The 26,388-nt window shown below is 39.3% G+C and overlaps 3 protein-coding genes across 9 annotated transcripts; 2 read left to right on the plus strand and 1 right to left on the minus strand.

Moving 5' to 3' along the window:
* Positions 1-775: 775 nt before the first annotated feature.
* On the minus strand, positions 776-7,182 carry LOC140779784 (uncharacterized). 5 transcript variants are annotated; one of them, XM_073125041.1, is made up of 6 exons: positions 7,075-7,182; positions 4,996-5,108; positions 3,004-3,042; positions 1,543-2,272; positions 1,369-1,452; positions 776-1,169 (listed from the first exon to the last, which is right to left on the minus strand). In XM_073125041.1, the coding sequence occupies exons 4-6, from the start codon at positions 2,252-2,254 to the stop codon at positions 1,054-1,056; spliced, it is 912 nt and encodes a 303-aa protein (XP_072981142.1). In that variant the 5' UTR covers positions 2,255-2,272; positions 3,004-3,042; positions 4,996-5,108; positions 7,075-7,182; the 3' UTR covers positions 776-1,053. The 5 variants fall into 5 exon arrangements, with proteins under 5 accessions (XP_072981142.1, XP_072981140.1, XP_072981141.1 ...); XM_073125039.1 differs by having other exon boundaries at positions 3,004-3,058; XM_073125040.1 differs by having other exon boundaries at positions 3,004-3,058; positions 4,996-5,090; positions 7,075-7,115.
* Positions 7,183-8,636: 1,454 nt separating this feature from the next.
* Positions 8,637-11,516, plus strand: LOC140778766 (cyclin-B2-2-like). 2 transcript variants are annotated; one of them, XM_073123627.1, is made up of 12 exons: positions 8,637-8,860; positions 8,980-9,043; positions 9,160-9,292; positions 9,396-9,455; positions 9,542-9,587; positions 9,666-9,830; positions 9,914-10,051; positions 10,145-10,234; positions 10,344-10,565; positions 10,644-10,742; positions 10,833-11,011; positions 11,106-11,516. In XM_073123627.1, the coding sequence occupies exons 2-12, from the start codon at positions 8,989-8,991 to the stop codon at positions 11,257-11,259; spliced, it is 1,341 nt and encodes a 446-aa protein (XP_072979728.1). In that variant the 5' UTR covers positions 8,637-8,860; positions 8,980-8,988; the 3' UTR covers positions 11,260-11,516. The 2 variants fall into 2 exon arrangements, with proteins under 2 accessions (XP_072979728.1, XP_072979729.1); XM_073123628.1 differs by having other exon boundaries at positions 9,163-9,292; positions 11,106-11,515.
* A 502-nt stretch (positions 11,517-12,018) lies between these two features.
* On the plus strand, positions 12,019-26,258 carry LOC140779941 (sialyltransferase-like protein 4). 2 transcript variants are annotated; one of them, XM_073125286.1, is made up of 12 exons: positions 12,019-12,186; positions 12,287-12,360; positions 12,564-12,653; positions 13,281-13,358; positions 13,706-13,806; positions 13,898-14,090; positions 14,170-14,260; positions 14,338-14,402; positions 15,123-15,277; positions 15,371-15,452; positions 15,603-15,712; positions 25,637-25,775. In XM_073125286.1, exons 1-12 carry the CDS (start codon positions 12,099-12,101, stop codon positions 25,638-25,640), a joined length of 1,131 nt encoding a protein of 376 aa, XP_072981387.1. In that variant the 5' UTR covers positions 12,019-12,098; the 3' UTR covers positions 25,641-25,775. The 2 variants fall into 2 exon arrangements, with proteins under 2 accessions (XP_072981387.1, XP_072981386.1); XM_073125285.1 differs by having other exon boundaries at positions 12,020-12,186; positions 25,633-26,258.
* The last annotated feature ends 130 nt before the right edge of the window (positions 26,259-26,388 follow it).

Consider the following 26,388-nt stretch of genomic DNA (forward strand, 5'->3'; position numbering starts at 1 on the left):
AAGAGAGGTTCAAGGCACTAGACTAACGTGGTGGTGCATTAAGTAATGGAATTTTCCAACTGACGCATTTGTCTGGAAACCTGCAAACAACCTGCATTGTTTCTTATGTTCTATCATTGGAACATACAGGGATTGAAAACCATATCATCCAAAAAAAATCGGCACAAATTCTTTCTTTACCACAAAGCTAAAACATCAACAAAAAGAATTTCTCCACTGATACAAGAACTTATATTAATTTTATTAGGGTACATGGACGTTCTTGTTTCTAAATTTGGGTCGTGACATTATTAGAGTACACAGGCAGTCAGAGTCGTGACAAATACCTCCACTAATTCCTCTACTATTATCTTTCTCCCACCACCTTCCCCCATCGTGACACCACCTTCCACTAATACCTCTACTTCTCTTCCTCACTCACCACCTTTCCGCTTCATGACACCTCCTCCACTAATACCTCTACTATTCTCTTTTTCTCCCACCACCTTCCCCCTTCACGACACCTATGTCAACTCTTCGTGACTGGTCTTATTCCTCCCCAAAGCCTGCCTCTTTTTCAACTCGACGTAGTTGCACGATAAACTCCCCGTCTCGTGCTAAAATAACATTACGAAAGAAACTGCCTCTTCTTGAAATCCGGTCACATTCAAAGTCTTCCGACCTCAATTTGGTTGGAAGGCTCAAGTTTGATTCAATCAGCTGCAACACTTATCAGAACTCAAGCGAGAAGAACAAGAAATTTAGCAACAAAATCTAAGCTGCGAATCAGCAAGACTGAGCAATAGCAACATTGGATATCACATAAACTAATTGATAGTCTACAGTTGCACAACTGCTTACAACTCTTCGACATGACTTGGATTGGATTAATTAAAGCTACAGAAGTTAATAATAGTACAAGAGTCTAAACTTCCCTAGCGGATGCTTGCAGAACATTTGATCCCACACCATGGAAAGGAATTCAAGAGATGGAGACGTCTCATACTAAGCAATCAAATCCTCTTGTTCAGCACTTCACTAGTAAACTATCAGCCTGATCATGATACGGTCTTCTCATCGCTGGAACTGTGTCTGTAGAGAAGAAGGGGTCTGAGTCGATACAGATGAATAATCATTTGCTGAAGCTTTTCCTAAAACATTCAGAACTTTCATACGATGCAACTCCTTCCCTGCAAAAAGAAGTATTAAATGTTAATCAAAAGAAAATGAGAATTGCATATTACATGATGATTGTTCTAAAGGCTAAAAAAATTTGTAAGAGTGCCTGTTTAAGAATCCTTTCCCCTGTGTCAAGGAAACAATCAATTTATATGAAAGCAAATTACCAATGGAGAACAGAAAAGGAAAGTGAAGCCTAGTCTGGATTACCTTCCTCCATTAATAAATGTATCGCTCTTTTCTCCAAATCAACAGCATGCTTGCTTCGACCAACCGCAGATAAAGAGCGAAGCACTAAAGAGCAATTCAAAATATATAAAATATGTGAGGTGGAATATATGTGATGCTGATCCATAAATCATGAAACTTCAAAAGGTGGCCTACTTTGGATATAGTCCTCCTGGCTTGACTGATCGCAGCTCTTCAAGAACATCTGCAACCGAACAAATCTTTCTTTCCAATCTTGATTACCTGGTCTCTGAGGATCAGCTAGAAGGGAAGCCTCAGTAGCAACCATTGAGTCATGTGCCTCAGGCACTCCAAACCCAGTGACTGGCTTTCCGAGAGAGTGGGGAGCTAATGGTTCTCCGGACGATGCAGCAGGAGAAGCAACTGTGGGAGATACATATAAAGGAGGAGTGTCTTTAGGCTCGTTCATCTGATCCTGCTGTACATTTTGTTCCTTTATTTCCTCTTTGACACCTCTTCTTGATTCTGGTGAATCTGTGGTCTCCATGTTCAGACAAGTGGTTATCTTACCTTGGTCATTTTCGAGTTTCCTACGCACATAGACGAGATGTCCATTTGTACCAGTATTGCCTGAGCCTGGGGGCTGAATATTGGAAGGACTCGAGGGACCATCATGTTGCAGCCTTTTGGTCCCAAGTATCTTGATGGAATCTGGGCTGACTCCTTTATCTTTAGGAAGTGAAGAAGCTGCTGGCGGATTCGGGATGATGTTTCTAGATTCATTTGGCAACTCCCTTAGAGCCACTTTCTTTGATGTGAATGGCTGTTGCTTGTCACCTGCAGGCATGGTACTTCCACCACTAACCAGTTTGTATTGACTGAACTTATCCACCATCTGCTGAACCATTTGGGGAAAAATTTCCTACTGCAAGATGAAGATAGTCAGTGGAAATGTGGAATAGTGACAACTGAACAAATATGAATGGAAAGAGCTCACTTCTGCATGCAGCAGTAGATTAGACTTCATAAAGGAAATGATAACAAAACTACTCAGCAGGCAATGGATACAATAAGCATTTGCTGAAACAGAACCAAGTCATGAAAACTTTAATTTTAAACCAAAAACAAAAATAAAATTTCATGTTGAAGTGTTTTCTCCAGTTGTTAAAACAGGGAGAAAACTTCAGTTGTTAAAGCATGCATAGAACTTCAGTCATTTATTTTTAGGCTTCTCTAAGTATTTAATTGGTAGAGGACCCACTAGGAAAGACAAATACTTACTTTCATAATGTCCTGAACAACAGTTATTAAGTGAAAATAGTTAAACCATTCTCAGCATTGTAAAGCAAACATGGTTTCTCTTTCACTTGCAAATGCAAATTAGGCAACATGTTGCATGGCAAGACAAAAGACCATAGTAGGACTTGGACAAAACACCAAGTAACAAGTCAGCATGTAGTAACAGATATCTGTTTCATAAATGGGAAAAAAGAAATTAATAGAGAGGAAGCAGGTGTGCGAGAATATGAAACTAATCAACCACAAGTATTATCTAACATATAAAAAAAATGTAGAGTTAAGCAGGTCAGAAATTAAAAAGTTCATGATACCACTTGCAAACATACATAAGCATAGATACAAGGGCTAATGACTTACCTATATTAAACTGGCAGAATCAGATGCAGGAGATGCCATCTGCAGACCAGCAATACTGGAAGGTCAGCAGAACTTGATTAGCAACAAAACCAAGCAGGGGGTAGGTTGCAACATAGATACAGCAATTGATATAGAACTAACCAAACAAGTGCCACAATTTCATAAACAAGCTTTGCTCTAATATTTCCTAGTTCCCTCCTTGGACTGACTCTCCTTGTTATTATATTTATTAAGTCATTTTATAGTATTTACTGTACCAGACATACCCATTAACATACTCATTAGAACTCCAACGCCTGACATATATATTAACATACTAATGAACTCCAATGCCTGCACTATGTGAAGTTATACAAACAAATAAGCATATTACAACAAATCAACAACACATTATGACATGCCTGTTCAAGTACATACATACTCGCATGGAGGGAATTAGGCAAACCAATGATGGATAGACAAGCAATAGTCACAGTTCAATAGAGGTAGGATTCACTCATGGATTATATCCAATTGATTTCTCTGGCTTATTTGTCCCTAAATAAGAAAAAGAAACCTTATTTTAAAGAAACATTTAAAAAAAAAAACTATCATCTCTCCTTTATCTAGACTCTTTGCTATTTAAAACTTCAGATTTTTCCTACTTGATTACTTAGCCAAGGCTAAGACAGCTGAGGTAGATAATCCTACCCTCAAACTTGCCTATAGATTTCATAACAAGTGCCTCTCCGGTCATGTTAATTATCTTCTCAAAAATTTGGCAATAATTTTTGAATGAATAAAATGAGGTTGACAGTCAATTATGATAACTCATCCATTTAATTGAGAGTGTCCTCATATTTGAGTGATGCTCCAGCCAACCTCTTTCTGATGGAGGACAATGATCATAGTTCCCAATTTTAGCCGATATTTGGCCCTGTAGCAGCTAGCTGCTATTGCTGGCGGCTGCAGCAGCTGTCAGCTGTTGACAATAGCAGCCAACAGCTACAGAAAGAGAGAGGGAGAGAGAAGGAAAGAGGAAGAGAGAGTGAGGGAGAGAGAGAAAGATAAAAAGAAAAAGAGAGTGAGGGAAAGAGTGGGATATCTCAAACTAACACTTAGAGGGATAGAAAAGAAGAGAGAGTGGAAGAGAGATTTTTATTTTTTGGGCTTTATATGTGAGTAATTATTATTTATTATTTTTTTATAATTCTTTCTAAATTTTTAGAAATTTCTCAATATTTTTAAATAATATTTAGAATTTTATTTAATTAAAATAGTCTGATCTGATACAGACGGCCAATACGTATCGTTTTTTCGAACGACCGATCCCGATTTCGATACCGATTTTCGGAACCTTGATAATGATCCCTAAGTAGATAAGCATAAACTACAATGGTTGAGATCAAGCTATAATAGAATCAAATATTTCCACAGCTTCTCATGATTAGGTTAATTTTGGTAATAAAAGATATCTAAAACAACATGGTATTCTTTCAGTAACAATAGTAACAAATGCTGAACATAATGTCATAGAATCGACTTTAACCAAGTGGCATCTCTAAATACATTTAAATGGAGTTTCCATATCAGAAGTTCTGCTTGAAATGTATGGTTTTACATGCACATTATGTTTAAGTCATGTTTAGTCATGAAGCCTAAAAGAAGTGATGACTACTAACACCAACAAATGATAACTATGATGACAGTAGAGCAAGTACAAGCTATAACAATCTTTTTTTGAACCTCACAATTGTGTGATATTGGGCTATAGCCTATAGGCCTTCCTAGATGTAAACTTAGGCACTTGAAAATGGAGCAGCAGCAGTGGAAACAAATGCCAGTGCAGTGATGCAGTACTTCTTCCTAAGGTCTTGCACCTTATTTGCAAAGTCTAATTCTATGACAGTGTTTGATTGCAAGAAAATAAAGAAAGAAAGTAATCACTTCCAGAAACTTCTTTACATTTGATATTTTATTGTAAAAAATAAATCAAAGAATTGACTTTTTTACCTAGTAAAAGTAGTTTCACTCTTTCATTTTGACTTTCTTCCTTGAGATAAAAGAGTCACTTGACTAAAGTCAATCACTTTATTGAACTCCAATATCTGGCAATCAAATATAACCTAAATGAAGGTAGAAGCACAAACAAAAATCTACATGAGAATGGAATTGTAACGGTCAATTCTTTTAGACTATCATAATATTTAATGATTGTAAATCAAAGAAAGTAAAAAAATACATGGCCATCTCTCAGTGGCATTAAAATTTGGCCTCTTCATGTTTCTTCTAATTCCTAAACCAGGGTGCCAATACAGTTTGAAGCTGGATACATTTTCAGTTTGCACCATCGCTTGCTAGTATTTGCATCGATTAAATTTGATATTCTATCTTCCCACAAAAACCCACTAAACTCAGTCATCCGAAACACACAATATTTGGTGTTCAAAATTGTTGTTAAAATTTTATCTTGCTCTTATTTCTTGGATCTCATCAGCATGATAAGTTGATAGAATATACTTAATTCAATTCCCATATATTCGAATGCATATTTTTTTCCCATTAAAATCAAAAGTCCTCTTAACTTGTGTTTGTGTTGGTTTATCTCCTCTAAGGATTAGTTCAAGGTTTGCATTCCTATCCATTATAGTCTACTTTAATCCTGCCAGATGGACATGTACAGTACACTGTGCACAAACATAAACATTCACAGACATATAGACACATAAAACATAGACTCGGTAGCAATAGCATATTTCCAATTTATAGCCATGTATTGTGATTTGCAACCTTACCAGTTACCACAATTAAGAATACCATTTCCAATGCTTAAAGAGAATAAATAACTTGATTGTTTCCTGCAGCATGTCTATGGAGACAAGGTGAACTATGTTGCAACATAAGGTCATAACAACAAACATATGGCTAGTTAATCAGGAAATAAACCATTCCAAGTTTCTACATTAAAATGGTAACAGCTTTCAGGACGTTACACTTTAGAAAAAAAAAGGAATCCTTTCTAGAAATTCTTGCTTACTCGAATTTCTTACTATTAAGAAGATGAGGTATAACCTACTGATGACTACTGAATGCTCTTTGTTGTTTTAAGGAGGTTACTGAAATTTTCCAAAGTAAAGAGTACAAGAAAAGTTTACTGTGGAAGAGAAGGAAGATCCACTGAACATTCAAAGGAAGAAATTGTCCATAAATTCTTTAGGATGCAAACTAGTCAGTAGTGTAAAAGTAGTTTTATACTAAGTTCAATTCAAGCAGGTGCTCTCCATCTTTGATCTACAAATCAAGTGATAAAAACAACATAATAATAGAAGCTTATTACTTCTATGTGCCTCAGATAGTATTCTCTTCGCAGAAACCAAAAGGTATACTAATTTTCACCTTAAGATAAAGTAGAAAAGACTTAAGACCCACACATCAACAATAATAAAAGAAACCCATTTCAATACAGAACCTATAAAACTAAAGGAAACAAAATTTTATTGTCCTATAAATAGCTCTCGATACAGCATAACGTGGAGGCAACCTATCTGACTAAGTTGATATTCCTTCTACATCTTTGCATGCCCCTTATTTCCTTAAGGAGGATTCCGAATCTGTCTTCCCAAAAATAACTCGTGCAATGAAAGGCAAAAGCTCGCATTGCATTCATGAAATCCCTCCCGTGAGACATAGAAACATAATTAAGTAGTGTAATTACCCAAAGAGAGCGCCACAATTTGGCACATTCTTGTTCTCCTCTCTCTCTCTCAAAAACTATAAATTGTCTTCTCAGAGCAAATAGATACAAGATCATAGTTTGGAAGACTAGGTGAGAACTTTACTGGATGTCTGATACCACAATAGCTGTATCTCTGCAACCCAATTGTTAGCTTCATCACTAAATTAAAGTAATCCAAAAGCGGCAGCATCTGATACCCAATGGTTTCCCACAGAGAATAAGTAGGGGAAGATTATAGGATCATATATATTCCCAGAAATGTTACACACCCAGTTCGAGAAACAAAGAAATTACGTGGACGAACTCGAATTGACAAACATAAACAGAAAAAAAGAGAGAGAAGAGACGGTCGTCACCTCCACCAGCAATGCCGATCATCGCAACGGAGAGAGAGAGAGAGAGAGGGAGTTATTAGGGCTAGATCGCTTATTCCAGAGGGATATCGCTATCTATCCGCTCCGCGGTATAGTAAAAAGTTATTCGGGTGTGGGATAACGCTATCCATCTTTCGGCACGAATCTAGAAGCAGTGCGTCAAGTAACGAAGAACGGGAGGCCACGTTGATGATCTCGATAGGATTTTAATTTTTAAGTGGGAGAAGGTCGGATAAAGATAACGGATATTAATGGTGAGTTGGTAACTGAGTTGAGACGCTTTTTTTTTTTTACCCCTCAGAAAGTTTTTTATCCTTGTTTTCAGGAATTAACAAATGCTACGTATTGTTGTTTTCTCAAAGGCATTCTCCTCGGAAGTATTTACGTTCAATGTTACTTCACCTTAATATTTTTATTTTCTTTCGGATGATTAGGGAAAGCAATGTGAATCAGCCCTATCTATCTATCTTTGCAAAAACTTAGGAATACCATACGATTCAAGAAAATATATTTAGTTTTATTATTTTTAATTATTCTAAAATTAATTATTTTCTTATTTTTTAAAATAAGATAAGAAAAGAATGTTTTATTTTTTTATAAAATTATTATAAATATTTTTAATTTGATATAAAATAGGTTGATAAGATAAATATCAAGGATAAATTAGTAATTAGGTTAGTGTGTAGTAAAATATATAATTTTGATTAATAATATTTGTATTCTATAATAAAATTATTATTATTCTGGAAGAAGGAATTGTATTCTATAATAAAAAAAAATTATTTTTGAAATAAACAAGGGCTAAAAAAATAACTTTGAAATAAAAACATAAACAATTGATATACTACACCTAATAGACTTAAAATTTATTTATTTATTATTAACTTTAAGTTATAAAACTCAGTGGGGAGAGAGTATTTTGAAAAAAAGAAATACTAGGAAACAAAAGGCTTTGTACATCTTAAATTGTAACACTTGTGTATGAGCCTATGAGGTGACATTAGAATTGTAAAAACGGAGGAGATCACAAAGCTCAGTGGGGAGCAGCTACCCTGGTCCGCCTATAAACCTATAACATTATTACGAGATCAGATTCTCTATAATCCCAGATTGCAGGAATTTACTGCATTCAAAATACTCGGCGGCAGCCCCTTCATTGGTCCCAAAACCATCCAGCGGTTCAACATATTGGCAGCCAATGAATGTACAAACTCCTGCAATTAGTACTGCAGAAAATCTTCCACCCAGAAGAGTATAGAATAGAGTAGAGTAGAATAAGACCACGTTGGCTTGGGCGGCGACTTATCCAGGCAAGCATTTAAAAAACTGAGCAACCATTGTGAAGTTAATAAGTTACAACCCGTTTTGGCTTTGAAACTAAGACGAAGCCACCGAGAATTTTGAAAGCACAGCACATGCCGAGATAGCTGTTCAAAAGACAATACGGGCATCAACCCCTGCCCCTTTCCTGCTTACATCTAACGGCTAGTACGCACTAGCCGTTGCTTTTAAATCAAGCCCTTCTCAGACATCTATCCGAGAATTTCTCCTTCCCTTTTAGTTTTTTTAAAATCCCCCTCCTCACTCCTCCTTCCCCCCTCTCTCTGAACCCAGCTCTAACTCTCTAAAAGAGAGCGAGAGATAGAAGAGAAAGAGAGAGAGAGAGAGAGTTGGATGGATGGATTTCTGCTCTAGCTCTCTTTCCCTCTGCATCAGGTAGCGATTCAAGATCTAGGATCCTCTGCATTAGAAACTGAGGATTTTGAAGGTTATATTCTTTCTGTGATCTGGGTATTTCACCGGAAAGGTTTTCGATCGATTTTATGACCTGGATTTACAAGATTTGGTGCTTTTGAGTTCTTGAATTGCGTAACTTTCTTGCTGCAGATTACGAGAATGGATAGGGCTGATGAGAACAGGGTAGGCATGCCTAGATCGGCAAGCGCACGAGGTATCATTAGATCTTCTTGTTAAGGATGTCTACAAGATTTAGTCTTTATTAACGTCGAGAAGCCGACAAACTTGTAATTGCTCTTTCTTTTGGTTGGGACTTGATGACAATTCAAGAAGGTGTCCCTATGGAAGGTGTCAAGTTTGTTGCACAAGCAGCAACAAGCAACCGTAGAGCACTGAGAGACATCAAGAACTTCGTGGGAGTTCCTCCCTATCCTTGTGCAGTGAGGAAGAGGGGGTTATCAGAGTACTGCATCTTAACCATTTCTCAGTAAATCTGATTGCAGCGTAACATAAAGATAATAAATAGCTCATGCTTCTTTCTCTCTTTCCCCTTCTCTTTTCTTCAGTAAGACTGGCATGGCCGATAAGGACCAAGGTGGATTTCTAGGACACCGGCCAATGACAAGGTGGGGTCCAAAATCTTTCCTTATACTTTGGATCTAATCTTTTGATTGATACTTTCCTGAAGTTTATCCATGGATCACTTTTGTAGGAAATTTGCTGCTACTTTGGCAAACCAATCAAAACCTTATCATCAGGTAACCTTCATTGAGAATATATATGGAAGTTATATGGCTTGCATCTGTACACTTTTTTAAGTACGTGAACTTGTACAGGATTCTAGTACAAGAGAAGAAACCATTGACAATGAGAGACAGAAGAAAGCATTAACATCGACCCCGAGTATAAATGATTTCCGTACTTCTACTTCCATTGATATGGATGATTGCCAGTTAGCTAATGAGTTGCCATTGCCAATGGTTGCGGAGATGGAAGAAATGGTAATCACTTACTGTTCTTAGTCTGGTTAGCTTTTAGATTTAGTATTTTGAGTAGATTTATCACTCATTTATTAACTGTTTAGGTGAACTGCGAGTTGAAAGAGATCGAAATGGAAGATCTAGAGGAGAGAGTTCCAGATATTGACAGCTCTGATTCCAATAATCCACTGGCAGTTGTTGATTATGTGGACGACATTTATAACTTCTATAGACAAACTGAGGTAACAAGAGAGACTACTTGGTAATCAACATTTAAACTAAAAAGCAATTGTTGAACCTAATGGTGATTGATATTTCTCCCATCCATTTTGCAGGACTTGTCTTGTGTATGTCCTAATTACATGTCCAACCAGTTTGACATCAACGAGAAGATGCGAGCTATTCTTATTGACTGGCTTGTAGAGGTGGCAACCTCTTTCTTTCCATCATCGATTTCTTTACACAATTCATGACTTCAAATATGCCTTCCAGATTTCAGAAATTCTTAATTCATTTTACTTCTTTCCTTGATAGGTGCACTACAAATTTGAACTTATGGATGAAACTTTATTCCTCATGGTCAATATCATAGACAGATTCTTAGCTCGCCAGACAGTAGTAAGGAAGAAGCTTCAGCTGGTTGGAATCACAGCCATGCTTCTCGCATGCAAATACGAGGAAGTTTCTGTTCCAGTAGTCGAGGATCTAATCCTGATATCCGATCGTGCCTACACGAGAGAAGAACTTCTTGAAATGGTATAAATCCTTGCATTGATTGGATGACACTATGCTTGATTTCATGTGCAAGTGACTCATGTCAATTAATGAAAGCAGGAGAGGTTGATACTCAACACATTGCAGTTTAACATGTCGATGCCGACTCCTTATGCCTTCATGAGAAGGTTCCTTAAGGCAGCTCAAGCAGACAAGAAGGTGAAACTTTGTTCCATGAGATGATAATATCCAGGAGATAATTATTTGTACTGACCATCTTAAGAACTCGTTCCCTTTGCATTGATTCAGATGGAGCTCCTATCTTTTTACATCATCGAGCTCTGCCTTGTCGAACACCAAACGCTTAAATTCCGCCCTTCGCTCTTAGCTGCTGCGGCGATTTATACTGCTCATTGTACAATTGAAGGGTTCAAGCACTGGAGTAAAGCTAGTGAGCTACACAGTAGATACACAGAGGAACAACTCCTGTAAATCTCTCTCTCATTCACTCTTCTTATTAGTACTAAAGTTAGTTGCATATCCTCATGTTTTAGATTTGTTTGCTTTTGTTTCTGCTTGCAGAGAATGCTCCAAGATGATGGTTGAATTCCATCAGAAGGCAGGACAAGGTAAGCTCACAGGGGTTCACAGAAAGTATAGTATGTTTAAGTATGGCTGCGCTGCGAAATCAGAACCAGCCCTCTTTTTATTGGAGACTGCGACATTGGATTGCTGATTCAAAATTTGACTCAGATAGAGATTATCGTTGTGTTTACTGATAATAACATGTAATCTAACTCTAATGTTGAGAGTGTGAAACATAAGCTATGTGATAGAGACTGATGTGTGTGTTTACAGAGCAATATAAGTTGCTTAACAACATGCAGCAACTGTGGGAGAAGCTGGACACAGAGTGCTGTTTGTGTGCTTGATTATGTACCATGATAATGACGAGTGTTCAATAATTCAGAGATGATGATCATTCATTCAATATATTGAAGATTTTATTTCATTTAGAAGTTCCATCACTTTGCACTAATCTATAGCTACTTTGTCATTAAATTAATTCTTTGTTGTATGGATATTCTCAGATTCAAATTCCACCAACACTTTTTTAATTGGGACACCATAACGATTCCTACTTCTTAAAAAAAAAATATTATCCTAGAATAATTCTATCCTCGGTTACACTCAGAATCCGTAACCAATTAGACCTCATTCTATTAATAATTCTAACATTAATTGTTGTTGTTAAATTAATTTGTAAATAATAGAGGTGGGCTATGAGTAAGTTGAGTAATGTCAATGAAGAATCCAACTTTGAATTGAATCCTTATTAATTATTATTGAGCCCGACCCGAAGAATATTTGTTAAACTTTAACTCGAGTATTTTTTGAAGTTATAAAAACAGAAGATGCCAATAAGGTGTAAATGATAATAAATAAAAATTTCCAGGTGCTATTTGTGAATTTCCCTAGCTATTAGTCGGGCACGCCGTTCACACTCCACATGAAGCCAGATCTCCTCCGAACTCCGCTCTTCTTCCTCGAATTCTAGCCATTTCCATATCTCCGATGAGGGTTTTGCAACTTGGGTTGGTGGCCGCTCTCGCCTCGGGCCTCGCCGCCATCATCATCTACATTACCGGTCTTTCCAATTCCTGTGAGCCCTCGCTGATCCGATTCCTATCTCTCCTCCATTTGATCTGCTCTAGATTCGTGTTTCGTTCTTGATCCTTAGATTTCTGTGCTTTTCTCCTAAGATGATGGATATAGGGTTTCCGAGGAGGACATGAGTGCCTTGATGGCGCTCCAGAACGGCGTCAAGAAGTGCGTGGTTAGTCTTCCTTCGAAAAAAAATGCGAAATGATCGGCGCAAATGTTTGCATTATAGATTCTACTGCATTTTTGTATAATTAGGCATAATATTTAATTGGATTATGTAGTTAATGCTTGATGAGTTCTCTAGTTTTCTCCGACTCTATATTTAGTGCTTAAATGCAGTTTGGTTCACATAAACCTCGTGTTGTTTAAGTGCAGAATGCAAATGGGCTAGGCTTACAAGCCGTGGGTGGCAAAGATTATTGCCAAGTTACAATTCAATACCCAAGTGATACAGTACCTAAGTGGGTGAGTCACCTCTCTTTCATTGAATGGATCTCACTGATGTTTGACTATGGTATCATTTTATTAGTGCACTTTTACTCTGAGTTTGCACTATATATCATGCACGACAAATCTTATTTATGATCCGATTTTCAATTATTTACACAATTCTTTTCTTACTAATTGATGGTTAATTGAAACTTTGGATGCATTATAAAGGATGCTCACGAGACTCCCATCCATGCTGGATCTAGGGAAGAGAGTTGTTCGTAGTCTTCTCATTTTTTAGGAGGTTATTTCCAAGACTTGAATCCATGATCTCTTGGATGTGAGGAGCAAGCCTTCACCAAGTGACACCCTCATTAAAGATGCATTATGAGCCTCTTTAACTTTTATTCTCATGCTGACTTCTTAACTTCATTCATTTTTTTTTCCATTCAGAAGATGAAACTTTGGCTTAATAAATTTTGGCGTGATACCTCATAATGTTAAGAAGTTTAGAAATCATTTAGTGGAACAGAAAATTTGCACCTGGAATGTGCTACTCTGCTGGTTCTTTCCAGGAGCATCTGTCATGTTGGACACCATTGCAGGACTGTGCTAAAATATCTCTGTATCTGACATTATTTCACAATTACATAATCTTTACAGAAGGATCCAAAAACTGGAGAACTTGAAGGTTTAGCCTTTGATTTCGATATCTGTGAAGCAGTTGCCACATGGGAGCAGGTAAGCATGCTAGATTTAATTTTTCTCATGTTTTAGTGGTTTTTATGAAATTACTGTTTGATTGTTAACTTATTCTTCTTATTCAAACTTTCAGATTAATATATGAATATATCTTTACTATGATACATCCCTCAATTCTATTGTTTTGCCTGACTGTTTCAATAACATTTTTAGGCATTTTGGTAAAATTAAAATGTATTATCTTGTTAAGTTTAGCATTCATCTTATGAATGTGCATATAATTGTAGCATGAGCTGATATTATGTAGTTCAATTATTTTGTGATTTATTTCATTTCTTTCAGTCCATTCAAGTCTTGAGATAATCACTAGATGTTTTATATTATAGGTACGCAATAGTACAACCATACTCACAAAGGAGTATATTGATGCTTTGCCAAATGGCTGGGAGGAATATGCATGGCGTAGAATCAATAAAGGAATACTTCTGTGAGTATGACTTGGTCACCATACTATTTCTAGGTAGTTTAACTATTGTATAGAAACTCCATTATTGATAATATTTTACATCTTTCTTCAGAAATCAATGCCAGAACAGAACAGAGTGCATGGAAAAACTTTCTCTTGTACTTCCTGAAGTACCACCCTATGTGCCTCGGCAGTTTGGTCGATGTGCAGTTATCGGTAACTCTGGAGACCTTCTGAAAACAAATTTTGGAGAAGAGATAGATGGTTATGATGTTGTTGTCAGAGAAAATGGTGCACCTATCCAGGTATAATGAGACTATTTATGCTTGGCTTCTATCATAATTTATCCTTAAACACATAACGTTTCCTTTTATTATATTGCAGAATTACACTAAATTTGTTGGTAGAAAAAGTACATTTCGCCTGCTTAATAGAGGATCTGCAAAGGCACTGGATAAAGTTGCAGAATTAGATGGTACAAGATCTGAAGTTGTTTCTTTCCTTGATGTCTATTTCACTGCTATAAAATTACTAAGTATTTGCATTATACAGAAACTGGAAGGGAGGTGCTGATCATTAAAACCACTATCCATGACATCATGAATAAAATGATTAAGGTGATCATCTCATCCTCTTATTAGATTTTGTCTGCTTGATATGATAATATCCATCCCTTTTTTTTATCATTTATCCATGTTTACCTTGCTTGCTCTGCCCAAGGTTGAAAGGCTAGCAAGATGAGTTAAATAGACAATTCATTTTCATATCCATCGATAAAAGTGATTATTATAATCTTAGTAAATATTATGAGTCTGTACAAAAAGTATAATGCATGTGACTGGCCTATATCTTACTTGAGTTGATCAAGGCATCAACAATATAGTTGATTATGATGGTAGAATTTACACATTATCTTTGATAGTACCATCTAGTGTATGAATGACTGATAAGGACTATGCATATTTCATTAATGATACTGTATGTACTATTTAAACATTCATAAATTAAAAAATTGAACAATTGTATTTGATAGTTCAACCAGATTATTTATTTGATACCTTTACTGATGTCAAGAGCATCATTTTGCTTTTAGATGTGCAATATCACCTACTGCATCTTGGAGTGTCACATTTTCATTGATGCAGATGTAAATTACTTTAGTTTAAACCAAAGAGGCATTTCCTGTCATTTGGTTTACTTGTTTTAGTTATATCTCCAAAGTTTGTCCCCATAAAATTAATATATGAGAGGTTCTGTAAGTTTTGTTTTATGTTTTGCAAGTACTTTTGCTACTCCGCTTACCAATCTGCGTAGTTTTTTTTTTTCTCTCTCTTTAGGAAGTTCCAATACGAAATCCAGTATATCTCATGCTGGGCACATCCTTTGGTTCTTCTGCCAAAGGAACGGGGCTTAAGGCTCTTGAATTTGCTCTCTCCATTTGCAACACGGTTGATATGTATGGTTTTACAGTTGATCCAGGTTACAAAGAATGGTAAGTGAATAGTAAATGTCCTATCATCATATTGAGTACATACATGACAAATAATTTATTTTACTTAAGCTATAGATTTTGTTTTCTATCCAGGACAAGGTACTTTTCAGAGTCAAGGCAAGGGCACACTCCACTACACGGCAGGGCATACTATCAGATGATGGAATGTTTGGGAGTAAGTCCTAACCTGCCTCTCTCTCTCTCTCTCACACACACACAAACACATCATATATATATATATATATATATTATATGCTATATTGCTATACAAAATTCATTGGTAGAAAAAGCTTCTGGTACCTTCTAATAACTTTGTTTTATACAGCTTATCAAAATCCACTCTCCCATGAGAGCAGATCCCAGCCGGGTAGTGGACTGGTTACCAAGTCGGAGTACATTGACTGCTGCTCGATTTGCATCTGAGAAAATGCTGAGGTACTAACACCTTCTATAATAAGCTATGCAAAGACTTCAAGCACAGGAAGAGCTGTTTTAGTAAATCCTCAGAACAGATTATGGTTTGACCCTTAATCTGGGTTTGAAACCTTGAAAAGCTCCAGGTTTTCCTTAGGAGGGCAAACACATCACCTAAACGTTGGTTGACACAAACTATATTTGTTGAAGCTCATGACTTTAATAATAAGAGTTGGGCAACACTTTATGTTGAAATTTTGAAATTTTTTTAACACATTCATAGGCAATGAATGCTTCTTAAGATTTATGGAAATCACATCCCAGGATGAGAGAGAACATATTTTCTCACTTCTCTTTTTCACTTGGTACTAAAGTTCCAAGTATTAGGATTGGGATCAAGGTGGCCATCCGAAAAATGATATATATTAGCCTTATCGTTATTAGCGTATCAGCCCATATGATATTAGACTATTTTTTTAATTACATAAAATTCTAAAAAATATTTAAAAATGCAGAAAAATTCTGAAAGTTTAGAAGTGATAAAAAAGAAAATAAAAATTACACATATGAAGCCTCAAAAAAATTCACTCAAAATCATTATAAATTTCGAGCTAGATCTAGTTCTATGCTTATAAATTCTTACTGCGAAAATATGATAAAGATCTCTCTCTCTCTCTCTCTCTTCATAGTTGTTTTGCAACAGTAAGGAGGGAGTGAAAGAGAAGAGAAATGGAAAAAGAAAAAAGAAAAACATACCTTTGATTCTGTTAGGGTCAAATAAATGTCATATTTCTTATTTGGATATGTGTCGGTGGATTCACATCAATTAGAAGTCATCTTGAGATGACACTCACATTTTTCCTCGTAGTTCGTTTTGTTGGGCCACCAAGAGGTGTCACTATATAATAAGTGCATTATGTTTTTTTCACTAACTATGGGGAGAGACTAGTCATCGCAAGAAATTTTTGGATCTAGCTTAGGTGAAACACCCAAACCTTTAAATACACGTATAAACCGCGTGGGTAAATCCCCCCACGCGGTGCATCATATGACCTGTCAGTATAAGGATTTCACAAGGCACACAACATCACAAATTCACCATAATTAAACTCAACCATAAGAGTCCGGAGACAAGTTCCACAGGCCACAACAAGCCTTCCAAATACACATCCAAAATACAATGCTAAAGTCCAAAATACATCATCAATCATAACGCTCTCGCAGGGGCTTAATACAACTAATAGAAATACTGAAAAAGAAAGGCAGCTACTCCTCGCTACCTGCACCTGCGTGCCCTAGCTCTGAAATAATACCACCACGAGGTGGTGAGCTTACAACCCAGCGAGTAGGATCTATACCATCTAAAATAATGAACTCGCATGTGTATATACATTGTATGTCTATATTTGCTAGCAATAACAATATGTTTGTTGAGATGGCTTAACATGAGTTACTAAATCAATGCAATCGATAAAGATTATCAGTCACTATTCTGGAACATGCTAGTTCCTAACGTATCAAAATAAGTCCACACAGATATAAAGCTTAATACAATCTCTTATTCATACACATCTCAATCATAGTGTTTACATGTTATGCATAGCAATAAAATAACAGTTTAGTCATCTCATATCTACCAAAGCATTAATCATACTTATCATCACTCACCGAGCTATTCACTACACGTGGTAAATACTCTCAAGAAACAATCATCCATCACATAACCATCCATCATCTCATACATCGAGAGGGATATATACACATCTAGCGGTAATGCCACCTACACGTGTATGGCGACACTACATGTGACCGGTTGTCTGTGGCCATCAGACTAAGGACCCCGATCGTAAGCCCATATCTCACTCTCTCTAAATCATCACAGCCCTTAGCTGGAGAATCGGAAGCCCTCGGCTCATCAACAGATGCCCAACCCTGCGTCGTCGGGTATTGCTAGAGTCATATCCCCACCTCACAATCATGTTCTTCTATTATCATAATCTAGTCCTGACTATGCAGTATAACTACCTGAATGCCACACAGGCTCCCGACCTCAGGTGTAGGCCGCTAATAGTATAGTCATATAAAATACACTCTACCCTTAATCCTGGGCTGAGTGAGTAAGGGTACTGCTTAGTCAGAATCCGACTACTAATGATAGATGGAAGTGGTGCAGTGTCTATGAGTGTATAAAGCATGTCATAGTCATCATGATCGTTACATTCTATATTCACAACAGATATACATATATGCAAGGGTATACAATACATGATACATGTAGAGCATCATCACACTAATGTTTATGCTACATTAACATTCTCATAATGTCATGATGAGCAAATTATCAATAATTGCATATGTAAAGATATAACATTGTACACTAAATGCATGTATTAATACCGACATTTCCTATAGTGTCATGACAAGTATAATGACTGTAACTATATTATTCTAGACTTGTATAAACTCTACTCGCCTGGGGGGTCTCCACAGTATGCTAGCCGGCTCCTCCGGAATCCCAAAATCCTCCTCACGCGGTGTCAATCCTATTAATTCACGCAAGTAAGCCATACGTAAAATTAGCGAACTAATAGAATTAACTGTCTTATTAGATTATTTATGTTTGGCAAATGCATGAGTCAAGGTCTCCTAGGACGAGTCCTATGTTATCCTAAAATTCACATGATACTAAATTGTCGTTACAGGGGGTTAGACTAATTAAATAAGGTGGAAATAAGTAAACGCGGCTATAGGGTCAAAATGGCCCCAAATGGCTAGGCTGGGGGGTATTGGGTTGGGCCCAAGCCCAACTCAGCAGGTAAGGGGGGAAACAGCTTGTGGGCTGCAGTCCAAACTGCAGCCCACGGGCTACATGGGCTGCGGTTTGAACCGCAGCGCACAGGCCTGATGGGCTCATGGGCTGCGGCTAGACCGCAGCCCACAAGTCTCGTGGGCTGCGGCTTAGACTACAGCCCAGGGGTGGGGGTGGTTTAACCCCTATCCTCGCACACCCTTCCCTTCCAAGGGAAGGAGACAGAGGGAGGGGAGAGGAGGTCCATATGGCCGGCGGCGCAACGACGAGGCCGGCGGGTAAGTGAATGGGAAAAAGAGGGAAGAGGTGGACTCGACGGCGACGACCGCGCTCCATGGTCGACGGCCATGGGGAGTCCATCCTCCCTCCCTTCACCAAGGGCCTGAAGCCATCCTAGGGATGGGGGTTTCTCTCCGTCCACCGGAGCCCTCGGACTGGCGGCCGAACGCGGGGCCGTCGGCCGTCGAGGTTGAGCACGGGAGGGAATTAACTACCGAATTTAACGGGGGTTGAGGATCCGCGCGCTTGACTTCGTCGGTTCTGGAGCTCCGTCGGCTCCGGCACTTCGTCAGCTCCTGCGTCGGCAACCCGCGAGAGGAGAGAGGTGAGCTGGAGGAGAAGATGAGGGGGATGGGATGGCTGCGGTGAGGGGAAGGAGATAGAGGAGGTGGGGAAGGTGGTGTGCACGGCAAGGGAAAGGGAAGAAGAAGAAGAGAGGACGGGGGGCAGAGTGGCAGGGGCTGACGCACGCGCTCGTCAGTTAGAGGAAATTTTTGTTTTTTTTTTAAATTTGGGGTGTTACAACTATCATCAACAACAAGAAATTTCGCCCTCGAAATTACGCACCTGAGTTGATAAATAAATGAGGGTAGGTAGACTGAATCTCTTCCTTAGGCTCCCATGTAGCTTCCTCTACTCCATGGTGCCGCCAAAGGACCTTGACCAAAGGTATGACTCTTCTTCGGAGCGTCTTCACACATCTATCAATGATGTACCGGTTGCTCCTCATAGGTTAAGTCCTTCCTCAGTTGGATAGGTTCTTCCCTCAAAACATGTGACGGGTCATACAGGTACTTTCTCAACACCGACACATGGAACACATTATGAATTTGAGATAGCTCTAATGGCAAATCCACCCGGTAAGCAACCGGTCCTATCCGTGCCAAGATCTCATAAGGGCATATATATCGAGGGCTCAGCTTGCCCTTCCTCCCAAATCGAAATACCCTTTTCCACGGCGAGACCTTGAGGAAGACCTTGTCCCCGACCAGAAACTCTAGATCTCGACGTCGACGGTCAGCATAGCTCTTCTGTCGACTTTGGGCAACCTGCAAGTGTTCCCATACCTTCCGCACTTTGTCCACGGTCTCCTGATAAACTCTGAGCTCTCTATCTTCCGCTCCCCCACTTCATCCCAACTGACAGGTGTCTGACATTTACGTCCATATAAAGCTTCATAGGGGGGGCATCCCAATACTGGAGTGATGACTATTATTATAGACGAACTCAATTAGGGGAAGGCGTCGGTCCCAACTGAGTCCGAAGTCTGCAACTGAGGCACGTAGCATGTCCTCCAATGTTTGGATCGTCCGCTCTGACTGACCGTCAGTCTGAGGATGATAGGCAGTGCTGAATTGTAATTTGGTACCCAGTGACTTAGCAAAATGATGCCACAGTCTAGAGGCGAACCTGAGGTCACGGTCAGAAGTTATAGAAACTGGTGCCCCATGGCGAGCAAAGATCTCATCCTAGAATAAAGTGGATGATCTATAAAATCAGTGGTACTAACTGGGAGGAAGTGAGCTGACTTGGTCAATCGATCCACAATCACCCATATAGAGTCCTTTTTTTTCAAGATCTTCGGCAAACCCATCACAAAGTCAATAGTGATATGTTCCCACTTCCACTCATGAATGGGTAATGGCCTGAGTGTCCCGGTCGGCCTCTGATGTTCAATTTTGACCTGCTGACAAATCAAGCATCGAGCTACAAATTCTACAATGCTCTTCTTCAATCTCGGCCACCAGAAATATCCAATGTATGCCTATATTTGCTAACAATAACAATATGCTTGTTGAAATGACTTACCATGAGTTACTAAATCAATGTAATTGATAAAGATTACTAGTCATTATCCTGGAACATACTAGTTTTTAAACGTATCACGATAAGTCCACACAGATATAAAGCTTGATACAATCTCTTATTCGTACACATCTCAATCATAGTGTTTACATGTTATGCATAGCAATAAAATAGCAGTCTAGTCATCTCATGCCTACCAAAGCATTAATCATACTTATCATCGCTCACCGAGCTATTCACCACACATGGTAAATACTCTCAAGAAACAATCATCCATCACATAATCAACTATCATCTCATACATCGAGGGGGAATATATACACATCTAGCGGTAATGCTACCTACACGTGTATGGCGACACTACATGTGATCGGTTGTCTGTAGCCATCAGACTAAGAACTCCGGTCGTAAGCCCATATCTCACTCTCTCTAAATCATCACCGCCCTCGGTGGGAGAATCGGGAGTCTCGGCTCATCAACAGACGCCCTAACCCTGCGTCATCGGGTATCGCTAGAGTTATATCCCCGCCTCACATTCTATCATCATAATCTAGTTCTGACTATGCAGTATAACTACCTGAATGCCACACAGGCTCCCGACCTCAGGTGTAGGCTGCTTTATAGTATAGTCACATAAGATACACTCTACCCTTAACCCTGAGCTGAGTGAGTAAGGGTACTACCTAGTCAGAACCCGACTACTAATGATAGGTGGAAGTGGTGCAGTGTCTATGAGTGTATAAAACATGTCATAGTCATAATGATCATTACATTCTATATTCACAACAGATATATATGCAAGGGTATATTATACAGGATACATGTAGAGCATCATCACACTAATGCTTATTATCAATAATGAGCAAATTATCAATAACTGCATATGTAAAGATATAACATTGTACACTAAATGCATGTATTAATACTGGCATTTCCTATAGTGTCATGACAGATATAATGACTGTAATTATATTATTCTAGACTTGTATAAACTCTACTCGCCTGGGGGGTCTCCACAGTATGCTAAATCTCGTCAGCTAGTCGGCTCCTCCGGAATCTCAAAATCCTCATCATGCGGTGTCAATCCTATTAATTCATGCAAGTAAGCCATACGTAAGATTAGCAAACTAATAGAATTAACTATCTTATTAGAGCATTTATGTTTAGCAAATACATGAGTCAAGATCTCCTAGGGCGAATCCTATGTTATCCTAAAATTCACATGATACTAAATTGTCGTTACGAGTGGTTAGGCTAATTAAATCAGATGGAAATAGGTAAACGGGGTTATAGGGTCTAAATGACCCCAAATGTCTAGGCTGGGTACATGGGCTGCGGTCTGAACCGCAGCCCATAGGCCTGATGGGCTCATGGGCTGATGCTGGACCGCAGCCCACAAGTCTTGTGGGCTGCGGCCAGCAGGGGCGTGAGTGGGGGTTAAACCACCCCCACCCTCGCACGCCCTTCCCTTCCAAGGGAAGGAGACAGAGGGAGGGGAGGGGAGGTCCACATGGCCGGCGGCGCAGCACGAGGCCAGCTGCACGGCTACGAGACCGACGGGTAAGTGAAAGGGAAAAAGTGGAAAAAGGGGGAAGAGGTGGACCCGACGGCGACGACCGCACTCCATGGCCGGCAGCCATGGGGAGTCCATCCTCCCTCCCTTCACCAAGGGCCCGAAGCCGTCCTAGGGAGGGGGGTTTCTCTCCGTCCACCGAAGCCCTCGGACTGGCGGCCGGACGCGGGGCCGTCGGCTGCCGAGGTTGAGCACGAGAGGGAACTAACTACCGAATTTAACAGGGGTTGAGGCTTACCACGATCCGAGCGCTCGGCTTCGTCGGTTCTGGAGCTCCGTCGGCTCCGGCACTTCATCGGCTCCGACGTCGACAACCTGCAAGAGAGGGAGAGAGGTGAGGTGGAGGAGAAGATGAGGGGGGTGGGATGGCTCCGGTGAGGGGAAGAAGGAGATAGAGGAGGTGGGGAAGGTGGCGTGCACGGCAAGGGAAAGGGAAGAAGAAGGAGAAGAGAGGACGGGGGGGGCAGAGTGGCAGAGACTGATGCACATGCTCGGCGCGTGCGTCAGTCAGAGGAATTTTTTTTTTTTAAGTTTGGGGTGTTACAACAAGTATGACAGAGTATCTTCGTGCTACTTGTAGCCCCTCAATGAAATCTATGGAGATGTCCTCCCAAATCTGCTCTAGAATCAGTAAAGACTATAGCAATCTTGTCAGCTTGAGGGAGTCAGCCTTTGCCTGCCGGCTCACCTTGCACACCCTCACATACTGCACTGCCTTCATCCTGAACCACGTACAACTTTGCCATAGTCGTTTGTAGGTCTTCAATGTGCCCTCATGCCCGTCCTCTGGAGTGGAATGGAAGTGGTCCATGAGTCGAGTGCATAATTCATCATCCGCGAGCTTCTAGATGCGTCCTCTATCCAATAGTAGTTTGTCGCGGCTCTTGATGGGGTGGCTTGTTAGGGTTAGGTCGTCCACCAGCTCCTGCGTTGACATCTCAAGGTCAATCGTACATGCTCTCTGGAGGTCCTTGAGAAATAGAAAATTCGGCATCGATATGGCCGCCAACTCCGCTGGTGCGGGCTGCCGAGATAGTGCATCCGCCACCTTGTTCTCTACTTCTTTCTTGTACTACAACTTGTAATCATATACGATAGTTTGGTGATCCATCTCTGATGTGCCAAAGTATGTATACGTTGACTCATGAAATAAGGAAGGCTTCGTTGATTTGTTCGAATCAAGAACCATCATCCAATTAGATAGGACCGCCATTTGGTCACCGCATGCAAAATGACGAGCATCTCCTACATATAAGTGGACAACAACTGTGACCTTCCGGACAAGGCCTTGTTGAGATAAACTATAGGCCTCCCTTTTTGCATAAGGACGGTGTCGATCCCCACCCCGGAGGCGTCACACTAAACTACGAAATGCTGTGTGAAATTTAACAATGCTAGTACAAAGGCAGTGATCATAATGGCCTTTAGATCCTCGCTCTTTCACTTGCGCAGGTGTGAGAGTGCGGACTAACGGGTCGTGCCCTTTCTCCTCCAGGACCAGCGACTGGTCTAGGTGCTGCCCTCGTTCCAAAGGAGGGAGTAGCCCTTGGAGCAGCTATCGAGCTATTGACCACACCCAGTAAATGAGGGTGACCTGTTGTCCTGGCCAGTCATGAAGTCCTCAAAGCACTCTTCAAGGCCGTGTGCTTCTGCTCCATCCGAGTGGCGTTCTCGAAGGTTTCACTCAAGATACAAGATAAGTGTATTGATCAATAGTTGCTGCGGCCAAAGAGGTCGGCATCGACTACTCACACGCTTGAACTCCTCTTGGTATGCGGCCACGGATGTTTGCTAATTTGGAAGTGTAGCGTGATAGTCCCTCAATGAACTCGATCCACAACTTGAACAGCTGGTGGGCATTCATCGATCGGTACCAATGTAGCGCTGCCCCTTCTTAATAGAAATTCACCAACAACACCTTAGACGTCTTCCGTTGGGCTCTAGTATTTAAAAAATTGCTCAGCTCGAAAAATCCAATCTAACGGGTTACCTCCTTAGAACTTTAGAATGTCAAGCCGTGTGGTGCGCCCGCGAATGCTATTGTCATGGTTAGGGTCATACGTCATTTTCGGTTTGACCATAGGCGGATGAAATATCGTGACTGTAACACGTGCCCCTTGCGTGGGTAGAACTCACGTGATTACCACGTGATCTGCTAATCAATGTTTCGATATAATATACAAGCGAATAGTTCATATTTTCACAAATAATATAAACAAGAAGCTCATAAAACTAAGGCCACAACAAGCCCAAAATATATATATCCATAATAAAATAAGACAATCTACGCAGGAGCTATAAACTATTTTAGCTTATTTTACATGAATAAAATAAGAATAAGAATTAGAAGACTCAAAGTCAATCTTTGCTAGATCCTCCACGGGCCCGAGGATAATCTACTAATCTGAAAATAATTCTACCAAACGATGGTGAACATAAATCCCAACAAATATCCACTGTTATAGTTTAAAAGTAGTGCAATAAAATGTGCGCCAATAAGTAAATACGAATATATGTGCAGCATAATCAAATAGAATGCATCAGTACTACATACTCGTCATGCTTTTAAATTTTAAATTCAAAGTTGGATTTGACTTGAATCCAACTTGCACCTAACTCAATATCAACCTCATAACTTAAATGCTATTAGATTTTTTATGATGCCTTAAAAATAAGATAAAGAAGAGACTAGTTATCCAAAGAAATCTGAAACCGATACAACGAAACTAAACGAAATGTTTCATTTTTTAACCAAGCCGAACCTGAACCAAAACTTCGATCTATAGTTGTATATAATATCTTTATTTCCTTGAGAGTTTTGATTTAAAGTTATTATTTGTTTTTAGATATTTTATATTATGGACTTGAATAGCTATTGCTAAAACTTCATATATTTCAAGTCTTATTTGGGTACATGATAGGTTATGATTGTGAATTTGGGTCGTGACAAAATTGGTCGATCCGTCTTAGGATCGGTCAAAATTAGGATTCATTTTTTGGTATGAGAATTTTATAAATCTAATGTGCATTGCAAATATGATAAAACCTTCATCAAAGGTTTTAAGTAAAGTTTCTAATCTAGCCTAATAAAAATAGGTAAAAGTTTTTATTTTGGTATATTACCTTGAAACAAGCATAAGTTCTCTTTCATTATAAGAAAATTTTACTAGTATGGACTAAGTTTTGAATGGGCACTTAGCCCAAAGATTGTTTTGTTGGATGCCACACTCAGTTTTGTTTATTGAACGTGGCAGTAATGTGCATTTATAAAACATGACAGTAATTTGCTAACCTCTCTTTCTTTTCTTACCCCAACTTCTTTTTTCATTCTATTTAGTTGGCCAGACCCCAGACGCATGCCTTTCTTCTTTTCTCTACATCATGCCCATTTTTTTTTTCTGGTGAATAACTAAGTGCATGTATTTCTTTTATCAGATACGGTAAATCCCACACTTTCTCTCTTTCTTATCCTAGGAAGGTAGGAGCTGGAATGGAAGGCCCACTTAGTGGTTGTTCAGTCATAAAGAAGTTTGATCGGAGGAAGACCCCAGATAATTCTGGCCTCAGAGAGCCTGCTTTCAGACATAAAAAATACGTAAAAGGTGCCACCATGTATCCTCTGGAGAAAAACACTGGGATGCTATGTATGGTCCCTACTACTTGAAGGAGGTATAATCTGTACAATTCCACCGAGATGCTGAGAGATGTTATGCCCATCAGGTTTGGAGATTCATCATTTCATCACAGAACAGCAGCTCGACCATGATCATCACAATTTTTTGGCCAATTTCTCATCGATGCCTTCTCCTGTGGGAGGAACTAGGGCCATGTTTGAAGTCAATTATTTTTTGGCAAGTGAGTTGATGTCAAGAAACACATAGGTCTGATGTGAGATAAGAGTAAAAACTGCAGTTACTAGCTCCTACTCTTGTATTAAATAGCCTAGAAATGACTATACACCTGTAGTCACCACATCAATTTGATTCTTTTAGTGCCCACTGCTATACTGTAAGTTGGAATATTATGCGAGAGTTAATTTGCAAGTTTGCAACATTGTAAGATGTCTATTACTAAGTAAGTTAAAATGTATATTTGATTTACATTCTTTAATGCATGTGTTCAGCATGCGTTACTGTTGTGCAGAGCCAATCCATTGATTACCTTTCGCTAAACCGGTTAAATACATCAAGCGATTGTCCTCGTTCTTTTATTTTATTTTATCGAAATGTC

Source organism: Typha angustifolia, chromosome 15 (genome assembly GCF_048772165.1).
Source record: "Typha angustifolia cultivar Huaian chromosome 15, ASM4877216v1, whole genome shotgun sequence".
NCBI lineage: Eukaryota > Viridiplantae > Streptophyta > Magnoliopsida > Poales > Typhaceae > Typha > Typha angustifolia.

Bases quoted from the DNA above. Each gene is read 5' to 3' on its own strand.
- LOC140779941 (XM_073125285.1), top strand. From the start codon at position 12,099: ATGAGGGTTTTGCAACTTGGGTTGGTGGCCGCTCTCGCCTCGGGCCTC. The intron at 14,403-15,122 runs GTGATCATCTCA...CTCTCTCTTTAG, and splicing joins TCATGAATAAAATGATTAAG to GAAGTTCCAATACGAAATCC. The intron at 15,713-25,632 runs GTACTAACACCT...TTCTTATCCTAG, and splicing joins GCATCTGAGAAAATGCTGAG to GAAGGTAGGAGCTGGAATGG.
- LOC140778766 (XM_073123627.1), top strand. From the start codon at position 8,989: ATGGATAGGGCTGATGAGAACAGGGTAGGCATGCCTAGATCGGCAAGC. The intron at 10,052-10,144 runs GTAACAAGAGAG...TCCATTTTGCAG, and splicing joins ACTTCTATAGACAAACTGAG to GACTTGTCTTGTGTATGTCC. The intron at 10,235-10,343 runs GTGGCAACCTCT...TTTCCTTGATAG, and splicing joins TTATTGACTGGCTTGTAGAG to GTGCACTACAAATTTGAACT.
- LOC140779784 (XM_073125041.1), bottom strand. From the start codon at position 2,254: ATGGTTCAGCAGATGGTGGATAAGTTCAGTCAATACAAACTGGTTAGT. The intron at 1,453-1,542 runs GTAGGCCACCTT...ATTGCTCTTTAG, and splicing joins CCAGGAGGACTATATCCAAA to TGCTTCGCTCTTTATCTGCG. The intron at 1,170-1,368 runs GTAATCCAGACT...TTCTTTTTGCAG, and splicing joins ACATTTATTAATGGAGGAAG to GGAAGGAGTTGCATCGTATG.